General features: G+C 41.2%; 1 protein-coding gene across 2 annotated transcripts in view; it reads left to right on the forward strand.

Moving 5' to 3' along the window:
* Nucleotides 1-520: 520 nt before the first annotated feature.
* Nucleotides 521-14,223, forward strand: part of CACNB2 (calcium voltage-gated channel auxiliary subunit beta 2) — a 244,026-nt gene continuing 230,323 nt past the window's right edge. For both annotated transcript variants that reach the window (XM_057383566.1, XM_057383574.1), the window contains exons 1-2: nucleotides 521-839; nucleotides 11,266-11,358. In XM_057383566.1, the coding sequence (XP_057239549.1) occupies nucleotides 741-839; nucleotides 11,266-11,358 (192 nt within the window). In that variant the 5' untranslated portion in view covers nucleotides 521-740. The remainder of the gene's footprint in view (nucleotides 840-11,265; nucleotides 11,359-14,223) is intronic.

Here is a 14,223-nt window from a genome sequence, read left to right on the forward strand (position 1 = left end):
ACAGGTTATATAAAATTACACAGTGGGCTTCATCTCACTCATCCCTTGTCGATTTGCGCACAGGAAATGCCAAGTACAGCCAAAACCCCTCTCAACACGAGACACCTATGGAACTTTCTCTGTGGAAGTGCCGGTGTGCTCACACAAAGCCAGAGGTCTGGTTGGATGCGGGCTGAGGTGGGCGATGCGGCGCGGTCGGGCTCGAGAGGTCCGGCAGGGCTGAGGGGGAAGCAGGGCCCGACCGCCCCCCACACCGCGGAACACAGCCCCAACTTTGCTGCTCGCCGCTCGGCCGCGTGTGGGCTCGCCCGTCACGGAACCTCGCTCGGATCCCAGCTCAGATCCCAGCTCGGATCCCAGCGCGGATGCCGGCGCCGCCCCCGCCCGGCGCTGCCAGAGGGAGCTGCTCGCTGTCACTTTCCCTCTTCCCCACGCACCGCCCCCTGCCCTCCCCCGCGCCCGCCGCCGGCGCTGCCCCGTCCCCCGGCGCCGAGCGCTCCCCGCCGGCAGCAGGCAGGGCCGGGCGGAGCAGGCAGGGCAGGGCAGGGCCGGGCAGAGCGGAGCAGAACAGAGCAGAGCAGGCAGGGCAGAGCCGGGCTGGGCAGGGCAGGGCCGCCCGCCCGCTCCTCGGCATGGCCGGGCGTTGAGCGGCGCCCGCCGCCCCGGCTCGGCTCGGCTCAGCACGGCTCGGCTCTGTCCCGCCGAGGGGCTCGGCGCCCAGCCACCCGCTCTCCTCGCCAATGGTCCAGAGCGACATGTCCAAATCGCCTCCCAGCCCGGCGCAGGAGGTGCAGATGGAGCTGCTGGACAATCCCCCGCCCGCGGCGGCGGCAGCGCAGGTACGGCGGGGCTCGGCCGGGCTGCGGCGGCGGCGGGGCGGCCGGAGCTCCCCGAGATGCCCGTCCTTCAACTTCACTCGCCGCCGTCAGAAAAGTTTGACGGCTCCCCCAAGACGTCCGAAACACCTGTCTTCGCCCCCACCCTCAAATGCCGTGTAATTAAYGTACATGGGATGCTCTGTTCCACAGAAGCATCGTAAGTCAAAAGAACCGTGAGATTATTTGGAGGGTGAATATGTAAGAATACGTTTCTATTAAGCTGATCTTCCGCACATKTATTACTCACAGGCTACTGCTATTTTTCCCTGCTCCAGTAAMCTGTTGTATCTGTACCTGATGCTTACCACGCACTGCCGAAAGCTCCCTCCTCTGTTCCWCGGGCGGGTGACAGTCTGTAGGTGAGGGAAGGCGATTCTCGCCACTTGATCGGCAGGAATTTTGGGGAGGCTGAAGGTGTTGAGMATGCTGCAGATTTAAGCTGCTCGATTTCCGTGCAGAAGGTGGTTGTACTGTCATCTCAGAAATTTTAAGAGCTCGGTCCATGTGCACAGCGTTCAGGTGGATGGGTGATGAGAAGGAGGCAGGGTATGGATATTTGCACGCTTAGTCAAGACTTTAAATTTTGCGAGTTTCTTCCTGTTTAATGTATGAATGTTGCATATCTTCAAGTTTGCARTAGTTGGCTGCAAAGACTTCAGAGTGCTGCTTTTAAACCCAGTAAAAGGCTGGTAAAATCTGTTTGTGTGCATTTCAAATGACAAACATGCATGTTCTTGTTAGGATAGAGGTTTTTTCCTTTTGGGATGCAGCTTTTACTATTGCTGCCAAAGCTATCTCTGATGCTTTGTTTTGTTTGAGAAGGTGGACCAGCTTTGTCCCAGAAGTGCTTGATTGACAGAGGAAAATGCTGTCAGTCTGTCAGAAATTTTGGTGGTTGATCTTTACTTACTTGGGCCCGGTGACAGCAGAACAAATTTCAGGCACTGAAGAAGAGACTAGGTTAAACTAGAAAAGAAGYGTCTCTTTGGATGTGAATTTGACTGTAGCCTCCAAGTGCAGAACAGACATTTCGGTAAGGCCATATGCTTTGCCAGCTTCCCTAGAAACAGTGTCAAGGGAGCTAATTTCTGACCTACAATTTCCCCCCTTTTTATATCTTTTCAGCCCTAAGCACAGAATCAGCAACTGTCAAATCATATGGTGCCTCTCTGCTGTGGACAAATGTCAAATACTGATCATAAAATTGATTTCTCACCCCTCCTTTTTACTAGGCTTAAAGAAYCTCTGTTTAGAGAGGAAGAGTAGTTTTCTAACACCCACGTTATTTATGTTTCAGGCAATGCATTTATATTCTGTTTTRTGAAACAGGTTTCTGAACACTCAACAGCCAAAAAGATTCACTTTTTAAGACAGTAATAATGCAGTTTTTGTTCAGGGATGTTTTTCAGTTTTTGGAACCAAAGTCATTAGACAGAACAGGATTCTTAATATGTACTTGTTTAATCATACATAAACCTTTGGTATAGAGGAAATAAGATTAWGGAAACAAAAGAGCCCTTTGTCTGAATAATAATGTAAGTCAATTCCTTTGCATAAACTGCMTTTAGAGACAATTATTTTGATTTGAATTTTTGTTCCGTGAGCATTAAAAAAAATCAATATTGTAAAATCTTGCTGMTTTAGAGCACACAGTGAGAAGGAGATGCTTAATGAGGACATGTGAATCATCAAGCAGATTGCCTACAGGTACTTCAGTTGCATGTACCACTATCTTTTTCACTAAGGTACTTGAATATCAATCCTAGAAACATTTCCTGCCAAATAATCTGTCAGAAAAAAAAAACCAACCAATATGTGAGCCTATGGAGTGATGTCACTCCTAAAAACAATCACTCTGAAGTGCTTCTTCTGGGAATTATGATTTTTGAGTAAAATATTATTGAAGAGCCTTTGTAGAGTTGTACCAAGTCTCAACATTGCTCTTATYCAAGTTTTTTTTTGCAAAGCTGAGATTTATTTTAACGTAGCTTAACATCATGGTCAGTATCTTGGATTGTGCCTGTCCATCCATTTTGGCCAAACTTGTCACCATGTGGCAGAAGAGTAAATATAGTTAGTACTCGAGAAGTAATTCACTTAATTCACTTAAATATGTGAAATATTMCTAGATAACATCTCTTTAAAGTCTTTTTCTTATTTTCATAGAAGAAATGAAACAAGATTTTCTTTTTYCTAACAAGATCTACAAACAAAACAAAATCTCTTTGGGTGTTGATCATGACAGTTATGCTGTATTTTTCCAGGGAAGTTCTTTGCAATTGGAACAAGATATTGGTGTATTTTTCTGTATTACCTAAAATTCTGTGGCTTTTAGGTCCATATTACTGTAAAAATATAGTTCTAGTTATCGTTCARTGTGATCTTAGTCTTAGATGGATCTTGATTTTAGATGGAGTGGCAATACGGTTTGGAATGTCGAATTTTATCCATTCAAATCTGCCTGCTAACAGTTACACTGTGGACCTACTCACCATATCCAGGTATATGTCAGTGCAAAGTGGTCATTTTAGGTGTGGTCTTTTGTAATAAAATCAGCCYKTGGTTTTCTGAAATCATAAAAGAARCAAAATGTTCAAATGCATCAGTGTYTGGTGATCAGRGTTGGGTTTTTTTYGAAAATCAACCTCAGTCTTCTTTTTAGTTCTTAATTTCAAGAATGCCTTTATTTTAGGAATCCGAATTAGTAGAATATTCAGTTTCATTATTTTAATTAACCCAGGTGCTATTTTTTTTTTGTTTATAATTAAACATAGCATATTAATACCTTTCATGGTAACTCTTAGCCTCTTTTTTTTTCCCCTCCCTCCCATGCAATTTTCTTGTGATCCCACTTTAAAGTCTCTCAGTAGTCAAAAATCATTAGATTCAATTTCTATTGCTGTTTTCTCATCATAAAGCTCCCTGTGCTGTGCATTACGGACAGTCATAGCAAATCAGATGAGTAAATTACACAAAGGTGTTTMGAAGAAAATATAATGAAACCTGTCAAGCAACTACAGCCTACCTTGTGGAGGGAAAAGGTATCTTACGCTGGATGAATTCTTCCCTATTCCTCATTATTATTTTCCTCCTGTTCTTTTTCTTGCCTTCTTATACATCATCTGTCAATGCAGGTCCTAACAACCTGACACATTTTAAGTGAAAACAATTCTYGTCTCGATTGTTTTCTTCACCTCTTTCACCTGCATTTAGATTTCCTCCATTACATGGTACTGCTAAGTGCTTCTGCCTTCCAAGTCTAAAGATTTCATCATCCCTGGAGTGCTTGGTGTGTTTTTCTGGTTGGGTTGCTGAAGGTAAACTGGAAGCGTGAGCTTAGGGGACAGACTTGATCCATTTTCCTTCCGCATCAACTATGATTGACGTTAAGGTGAATTTCTCAGTGGTGTGCATGTGGTGACTCCAGAAAATCAGCTTAGTTACAGGCCCYTACACTGGCTGTTGTCCTTCCTGAATCTCCATCTACCTTCTCAGTTGCATAGCACCATCCCTTCACTGCCTGTCTTGTGGTAATGAGGAATAGAAATTTATCAGAGATTTATTCTCAGCAGATTAATCACACTGCCCTCTGCTGCTGTCTCTCAGCTGAGTTGATTTATCRCAATTCATACTGTGTTTACCTGTTCTTCAAACAAACATTTTGCAACCATGCGTTTCCCAGAGCTGACTTGGAAGAATACTCTTTAAGCTGCAAACAAACAAGATTTATATTGCTTTGCTTACTTAAATAATAACAATACCCATGCCTAATAGAGGCATGGAAGGTTTTACTCTCTTCTGGCAGCCATCCCTARAAGCCAGATCCGATGTGGCAGCAACTCAGTGGAGTATTTACAARCAAAGAAGAGATAAAATCCAATTCCATTCATTGGACTTTCTCATGGCCCTCAGCAAGGGGTAGTGTTTTCTTTCCCGATGTGGTAATCGCCTTTCACTGTTGTGTTCCTTACGAAAAAAAATAAATTTTAATAGTCCTTCACTGAAGAAAGCCTTTCAGGTTTCAGATACTACTTTTCTGATGATTCTCCTCTGCTCTTCAGGGTTTTTTTGCATTATCCTGTACTCAAGCAGTAAATGGTGATTTTGCATGCTCATCTTTTCCAGAGATATTTTCCACTCRGGTATTACACATTATCAGCATAAATGGGATATAATAGTTGTTATTTACATTTTCCCAGAGTGTAAATTCCCTCTGAAACAGTTTAGCARTTTCAGTCCTAACTTCTCAGTAATTTACCTGTATATCTGGTAACCGTCTTCTAGAGACAAGCTCTGGTTTTGTCTTGTTTTGTCTCTGCAAATGAAAAGTCTCTGTGCTCTTCCAAGCCTGGCTTCTCTGGAGTCTTAGTTACTTTTCTTCTCCTTTTACTCAGTTCTTTCCTAAGCCAGGATAGAAGAGTTTAAAAATCAAGGAACCAAAATTGCCTTCCCTGCCCTCCAAGCATACCCTTAGCAGAGGGAAACTGCCTCATGGCTGTTGGCTGTTGCTCCCTGCAGGCATCCTTCTGTCGCAGAGTCGGATCTCTCTTTTTCTGTTTGCCTGTGTAAGTGTAATAGAGAAATCCATGGAGAGCAGGTGGGGAGGTACAGGCACGTGGCCTAAATATGTAGCTGCCAGTTTTAAAAGGCTGCAGGAGGCACAGTGGGGCTTGGGCACGAGCTTCAGCRCCTTCTGCTGCTGTGTGCTCCTGTTTTGCTGAGCTGGGAGCTGACATCTTCATCACTGGCATTACAGAGTGCAGCAGGTTTGAACTGAGGTGGGTTTCCAAGCCACTGGGGAGAAGGAGAGCCAGCCAAGTTCCCAGCTCCAAGTTCCCAGCTTCTTGTCTGGCAGGTGGAAACTGCCAGATGACCTGGTCTGAGGCCAGGGTGAGAGCACTGGGAGATGGCTTTAGAGTGTAGGARCTGGTGAGAATAGGACTGTTTCTAGATGCAGTGTTGGCAGGGCTTTATCACAGRCCAGCAGAAAAGAGCATCTAAGATTTTACCTTTACAGATTGCTCAGCAGAAATTAGTTTTCTTTTAATGTGAGGAAGGAAGCATCTGTCAAATACTTATTTATGTTTATATTTGCAAGTTTTGAGAATTATTTGTGGAGGGTTTTCTTTATTTGTTTGTTCGTTTGGATGGATTTTTGTTTTGGTATAGGTGTAGATTTTATAAAATGACTGTGAAATGGACTTTGCAGACTCATCCCTGTAGCTTGCATGAACTGTATATGGAGATTCTTAATTTGGTAGGATTCCTGAAGGGAAGTCCTGTCTTTTCTGAGTTTTCTCCTGATAGCAAATGTTGTTTGTTTGGAGAAATCCAGGTTTTGAGATGTAACCTAGGGATTCTCTTCTGCTATGGGGGCATGAGTCTGTGCTCCTCAGGCAACTTCTTTGCCCGAGGTATGTCCCTGAGTGGAGTGTTTGTCACAGGACTGCACTGATGTTGACCATGYAGGGTGACTCAAAACCCTGCCCCTGAAGTGGAGGTCAACCAGGATATATTGCTGTACCCCACACTGCCCTCTTGCCCTCATTCCCATCATGGAAGGGAGCTGTGGAATAGTGGKGAGAACATAACCAAAGTCTGAGTGCTTCTTCCAGCCCTTGGCTCTGCAGTCAGGAGGYTGATCTCTACTCCTTTGTGAAATTAGTATGAATTTGTGGTGCAAAGATCTAAAATATTCATGTCTTTTTCTATTGAGTGAGGGTGTGAGGGTTTACAGCTATGCAGCTGATGCTGGAGGGTGTAATTTGAGTGGTGGGAAACCTGGTCAGTGGCCATAGAGGGCCCGGGGGTCTGACCTACAGGAACATTTGTTGCCTTGTTGTAAGGGATTGCTTAAAGTGGCAATGGCTGTTCTTCTAAGGAGAGGGTGGAGCTGGAAGCATGTATTTTGCACTATTCTGACTTCTGTTCTTCATACGGATCATGAACATCTTTAAATATTTTTAAAGCTTTTTGCATTTCTGACCTAGCAATTCTCTAATCCTTCAGGGATTTTTACCCTTTATACCTTTAGGTGTTCTTTTGATTTTTGTAATTTGTCACTTGTTCATGTGACATCATGTAAGATTCATTGTAGCTCTGAAATTTTGTTTTCTGGTTTTGTTTTCTCCAAAATTTTTCTTGCATCTTTGTTGAGGGACCTGACTTGGCGTCAGTGACTCTACTGCCTAAATCACCTGTACCTCTCCTTCATGAGACCAGCTTTTGAGGGTTTACTTCTGCACCTGCCATCAGACTGGTGCTATTTTACTTATGATAAATTGTTTGGGCTCAGACTCATCCTTTGGATATTCCCACCGCTGCTTTGATATAAAATACCATTAGAGTGGGTACTGGTGAAGAGCATTTTAAGACTCTCACTGWAGATCAGCTCCCTGGCTGTAGAGATTTGATGATTTTAAATGTTTTATATTTTCTCTTCCAGATGATAATATTTTGCCTACAGGGATGAACCATGCCTTCTGCTTGTCATGTGTGTTGCAGGATTAAATGTTATGGATGCATGCTTTTTATGTGTTGAGACAGAACCTCATTGAAATTAAAGGGTTTCACTGAGTGACACTGAGCTCATCTGTTTGCCATAACAAGGAATTGTATGTAAAACTGATATTTATGAGAAAGCTAATGCTTCATATGATTCTTTAGTTATTCACATGATTTCATGTTTCATTTTATTACATGGGTTGACTGAAGGTTGCGCAATGTACTTTCCAGTTGGAGTTGGAAAGCAGTCTTTGCTTTGTTGAGACTTGATTGATGAAATGTTTTTTACAAAACTGCTTTGGTTTGTTTCTGGTTTTGGTTTGGTTTATTTTTTTGGTAAGGTTTCCCATTGTTTGCCAGGTGTTTTGTGAAGCTTTAGAGCATAAACGTGTGTGTTTTATTTCTYGTATCTGGCAGCTGCACCGATTTTAAAAGGATTTCACACATCTGACTAATAAACRAAGTCACAGTTTTGATCTTGCAAACACATGTATACATAACTTTATGTGTGCATGAGATGTTTTGCTAAAATCCAGTCAGAATGTTACTGACAACAAACTTTATGTATAAACAGGCTTGTTCACAGGGCTGGAGTCCATTTTATCCAGCTTACCTTGGGCAAATAATTGTKTGCCACGGGTGCCCTGCCCTGCTGGGTTCTGAGAGTGCTGCCACTGGGCATTGTGTGCTGAGGTGTTTGGTCTCCAGTGGTTGTTGTTAGGTACAGCCCCGATACAGGTTAAGAATGACTGCCCTGTGTTGCTGCTTTTACTGGCCGATGTCCTCATGTCGTGATTCAGCCCTTTATTTTTAGCTACCTAATTGCAGCCAACTGCTGCACAGAACACAGATAAGGGAATGAATTTTAATATGAAAATCAGAGTAACATATTGGGGAAAAATGTTCTCTCTTTTTTCCTGAGAATTGAAAGTAACTGATAGATCATTCGCATTAAGATCGTATGGAAAAATACGCATAAAAAAGCAAAACATAATGAAAGAATGAGAATTCAAGATTCTCAACAAGACAGATAATTAATAATTTTAAAAAATATGTAAGATCATTTTGAGTAGGGAAGGCTAATCTCATCTTCAGAAGAAGGTTTCAGGCATTTCTGACTGTGGGAATAAGCCTGRAAGGTGTGGAAGACAAGTGTAGTCCCCAATTAGCATCCTTTAAAATAATGAGAAGCGTCTTCAGATCCCAGTTTTCCCACATACCAAAGCTGTCCCCTTTTCCTCTGACTGAAAATTGGTCTGTGCAAAGCAGCAGGTGTAAAACTGACTCTGCCTACGATCTGTAGCCATGGCCTGCCATCATGTCAACAGGTTTTTTATGTTTAAAGCTAGTGTATGTAGATTATGCTTCTGAATAGTTTTCCCTTATAGAACACCARAATAAAACCATGCACGTTGCTGTGCACAAAAAAACCCTCCTCAAACTGAAAAATCAAGGTGGGTTTTGGCCTGAGCTGTGTTTGCTGTGATGTTGCCAGAAATAAATGCTTTTAGTCATTTCTACACAGATAAAATGTGCACTTCTCTATCTGGGCTTCTGACATGTTCTTTTTCTGCTCTTATTTGTTTTATCTTCATCACTCTAGACTCAGTCCCTCTTTTGCCTTTCTCATTAATTTTTTTTGTGTTATCAAACTGAATGCTATGATACTTTAAATAAAATAAGTATTGTAGAAACCAGAGACAGATGCAAAATATGTGACTTGAGAATGTGTGTACATTTCTGAAATTATTTCCTTGGGAATTACACAATATTGTACTGTACACCATTTATGAAATTGCCTAGATAGTGAACCTTTATGTAGATTCTTTATATTCTTGAGCTTCTTTGTGAATGTTARAAWTTTTTTATTTTTTAAAAAATGTATTTCTATATTTTTCCACAAAAAATGTAGAAAAGGAGTTCAGAATGTTTGTGATTAACCACAGTCAATTAACTCAATAGGAACCATTCATAACAGGTACCTTTTGATTTAAATATTTTGGTTTTTTGACGACTACTGCTGTCAGAGGTATTCTTATGTATTTTAGATAACTTCATATTATATTAAGTGGAATATTATATTAATTATATTAGGTGGAAAAAGATGGTTCTGATAGAACTGTCTATTATAACTGGAAAATATTTTTAATAATTTACTTGTAAYGGTGGTTCCAATCTACTTATTATTCTTATTGATCTAGGAAGRCCTTTCTATTACCAAAAAGTTCTTCAATTACAAAAAATTCCTTTTAGAAATGCAACTATGTAAAACTATTCCTGATTGAAATTTAATTTTGTACTTTGAGACCTGCTGGGTTACCATTCTAGACTCATCAAAAAGTCCTATTTTCACCCCATAATGTGCTACATGCTCATTTTTCCGTAGTTCTGCGCTAACCAACATGTGTAGAATCAATTGGGTGCCTTTCAGAAATTTCTTACATAGCTSTTTTACGGTTTTGAAAAAATCAGATGAGCTTGACAAAATATCTTTCCCATAAATCTATTTTTTGGGGGATCCAACACTGCTTTTGTTCTAAGTCATCGTTAGGGTAGTGACATAACAGGAACTATTTTTGCTGAGAGTGTCTGGCTGACAGCTATTGTGCCTTGAGTCATCCTTTCTAAAAGATTGGTCTAGTAGATTTCAACCAGTGCTCCAAATTCACCCAGAATCRACAGAGATACAGTTTGAGATGGTTCTCTTGCATCTCATGGAGTTACCTGGATTTGTCCAGTGATCTGAAGTTAGATACTCTAGTTAGATTGCAAAGATTGAAGTTAGATTGCAAAATATTTCATCRCACTTACCGCATGTGTTACTGCTAAGAACTGCACTCAGGTTTTGAAGAAAATACAAAAAATCTTCCAGAATGAGATTTTAAGTGTCTCAGCCTGCCCTGAAGCCCACTCTTCCCCACCATGAGAACCAGTAAACTCAGGCCCGAAGCTCTGAAGGTTGTCCAGCCCTGAGGTGGTGTCATGGTACAGTTTACAGGCTACACAGTTTGCCCTCATTTACACAGAAATCCGTGGTTCCAAATAATAGTTTTGAAGTCTTTTTTTTCTTCTTGTCATTTGTGGCAAAGACATTTATTGATGATCCACATTCAGTGCACAGAACAAATAGCTTTTTGTGGACACACACAGGAATTTGCTTTGTTTCTAAACCATGATTTTTTGTTTTTCTAAACCATACTTTTAAAGTTTTGCTTCAGCCAACAACAGCTTTCTCCTGATGTCTTTTTCAATTCCTAATGGATAAAAGGGATGTCTTGCTTTTCAGTTACATATTATCCCTTTCCCAGTTGTAAATATTGTCCTTTTATATTGTTATGCTACTTTTACTTTCTTCAGCTATTTGTGAAAAAAAAAAATTGTAAAATCTCCCTCAGTTATAAGATTATATCTCAGTGTCATGGTTTTGCTTCAAACCACAACACTCAGTCAACAAGTTTTTTGTCACTTCTTGCTGTTTAATATTCTCTCAGCTGACTTCGCTCCTAGCTGTGATGTACTGGAGCAGTCTTTTTGTACCTTGTTTATTTAAACTGGCTGACAACAAACTGTACTTTTTAATCACCGTGACTTGAGTGAGTAGTTCTACCTCTCTGTGAGTCTATAAATGCTTTTCCAAACCCAAATGTGAAAAAAAYCCAACAACAGCAAAACGTTTAGGGCTCAGTAGGCCAAGCCTGGTGAGAGCTTGCACACACATCCCATCAGTTACTTACTGAATATGTGCTTATTGATTTGCACAAAACTGATAATCTGAATCCCTTCTGGCCTAGGAGACACTGGAAGGTTTCTGTGCAATGCAAGCTAATACTATAATACTATTTCTCTAACCTGTGCTTTGTTTTTTGTGGTTTTTTTTTAACAGTCTTATGGTAAAGGGGCAAGAAGAAAAAACCGATTTAAAGGATCAGATGGGAGTACATCTTCTGACACTACCTCCAACAGTTTTGTACGCCAGGTATGGGTTTTTCAGCRTCTGAAATACTGGATGGCTTGCTGGTGTAAATGTTCAAAATATAATTTTAATTTTTTTTTTTTTTTGTAAATTGTCAAATCAGAGTGATGCTGTAGTCTGAGAAATAGCAGAAGTCTGTTCTGGTACAATGAAAAATACTTGGTTGCTATTGTTTTGATCTTGGCATAAAAGTACTTCATTTCTCATTCATTTCCATGTATAGTAGTTACCCTTATTTTTGTTACTCTAATGCCATCAGGTGATTAAAGCTGGAGGAGGACACAGAGTCTGATGGAAGTCCCTACAGTGGCAACATTTGGAAGAAAGACTCAAAACCCTACCAGTCCCCAGGGTTTTCCTGTTTAAAATAGTGCTACATGAGGCAGAGTTAACCTAGATGCTTTCCTCCCACATCCCAGTGTTATTTTAAGGCATGGGTTGGAGGGGAAATCCCTGGCAGCATTTGTCCCCATTGCACTGATGCTGAAAAGAGCCTGCAGAAGATRGGGCAGTGGTGTGAGCTCCTGTGGCCCGGTGTCTGTGTGTTTCCTTCAAAGGGAGGGATCCCAGTGGAACCTCATGGGGATCCCAGATCTGTGTGGGTGCTTGGAGGACAGCTCAGTCTGGCTGACAGAGGGTATCTGGAAATGTATCCAGAGCCCAGTGTGGCTTGGCTGCAGGCTGGTGCTGCTGAGACTGTGCTTTTGAGGAAGGAGTCTGTGTTTCAGTGGGCGTGGGGTTGACAACAACTTGGAGAGCAGAAATTGTGCCCAAAGCGCCACAGTGACTGAGTCTGTGCAGAGTTTGAAACAGTTCTTCGTGCCCAGCTGATTTAAGCCATAGTATTGTCAGTGCAGACTTTGATGTCCTTTTCARAGAGGTTCTGGAATTTGGGAGCTTTCATAGCAGGGTTTGTTTGTTTTACCATAAGCAGGCATCACATCTCCTTCTCTACTGGCTTGTTTTGCATGTTCCTTCATCCCAAAATATTTAATTACTCCACTGCTGTTGCATTGATTTTATCAGTACATATCTTCTGTTCACAAAGTTCTTCAACTCCATCCGCTGTAATCATATTGGTAGGTTTTGTGGTAGGCTGTGGATTTGATGAAGTGAGGTCTTTATTACAGTTCAGTGTCTGTTGGACATAGCCAYGAAGYATTAATTGATCATGGGMGTTTTTCAATGGCAGTAAATAATAYCAAGGTGGAAACCCTGGATGAARTRAATTAATTGTTTGGGACATTTTGTCCTGTCTTAAAATACTCTGAAAAAATCCAGTCCAAGTAGTGTTTGAGAGGAACAACAGGATCTCCCAGTTCCAAGGAATCTTTGTAAGGAATTCTGTGTTGCTGTTTTCCTCAGCTCTTTGTGGATGTTCAATTCAGCCTGGAACATTTTTAGCACAGTATGAGTGTTTATTTTACACCAGCTGCACATGCTTCTTTGCCCTTCTTGTTTACCTAAATGAAATCTGAAGTTGGTCTCAAGTATCTCCTCTTGCTGTTGTGGTGGGGAGCAGCGCAAAGAGGATMCACAAGGAGGTGGATCATCAAACAAAGTAGTGATGTTGAGGTGGACTTGTGTAGTCATTGGAGATCTGGTTGGCTCTGCAGACTGTGAGGCAGGATTCATTAAATCTTCAGAACTAGCATAGAAAGCAGGGTTGGTGAGGTGTAGTCTAAGTGTGTCTGTATCTTTCTGAGGGCTCTAAAGGGAGCATAGAGTGTGACTTCAMGTGTAGATTTTTACAGAAGAGATTTATATATTCTCCTGAAATACATACAAATTTAGTAGTTACTCAAGCAATGTAAGATGCCTGATTGAAAARTGAATAGGCTTCTGTGAAAAATAAGAGATTTCAAAGATTGCTGAAGCAAACTCAGTTTTGAAATGGTATTGTCACTGAAGGTAAGGAAGGGATGTTAATGGATAAATGAATCAATGAATAAATATGCTATGTGAAATTGTCCAGAATAATTTTTTTTAATCCCCACAAAATATTCCTAACAAGTAATGTACAGGCAGAGTTATTCAAGTTGTAGCACGTGTGAGACAAATGCCTCTTCACAGTTGCTGCTGGGAGGTTTATGTCAGAGCTTGGATTGCATCTTCAATGGGCTTTCTTGCTCTGATTCTTCTCCTGAGACAGCYTGGTTTCTCTTGCAATAAGGATGAATTGCCACCAACATGACGAGGGTGCCCAGTGTTCCAGATATTAAACAGAATGGGGGCACAGTTTTCTGCTGGCTTAGCTGCTGTGCCCTTCCCAGAAACTCTCTTAGTCTACATATTGTTTGTCTCCATCTATCGTGCAGGATATTTTACATGGTATAAATGAACATAATTGTTTTGCAATAACCATTYATTTGCAGGGAAAAAGCATATCCATAAAATTTGTGTTTTTCCAAGATGGATGAAAATTTGAGAAAATCATTTAGAGTCAATGATATATTGCTCATTTTCTGCTATTTTATTTTAATGCTGTCTTAAAACTAGGAAGTCAGTTCTTACTTAAAAAGGGATTTGTGGAGTTATTTGACAGTGGTTTTGATCTAGACATGGGATACACACAACCTGTTCATTTTAGCAATGCTTATGATGCCTATTGTTTCTCCARCCTCCTTTCTCTCCCTTGGTTCCTGTTTCCCATTTACTTCTTAACTTGTCCTACAACTTTTATATGCATCCCTACAAGTACTTCCCTGTGCACCAAAGAAGGAATCCTTGGATTGTCCTGAACATTTATCACTAAGATTTGTGTGCATTCTTCATAAAGAGGAAAGATGTTTGGAAGGTGCTTTTGTGTCACATTCAGCTGGCCTGTCCTTAAACTGTGGGAGGTGTGCAGGTTCTTGCCGTAAGCAT

Source organism: Malurus melanocephalus, unplaced genomic scaffold, assembly GCF_030028575.1.
Source record: "Malurus melanocephalus ecotype Western Australia unplaced genomic scaffold, MMel_1.1 scaffold_14, whole genome shotgun sequence".
Classification (NCBI taxonomy): domain Eukaryota; kingdom Metazoa; phylum Chordata; class Aves; order Passeriformes; family Maluridae; genus Malurus; species Malurus melanocephalus.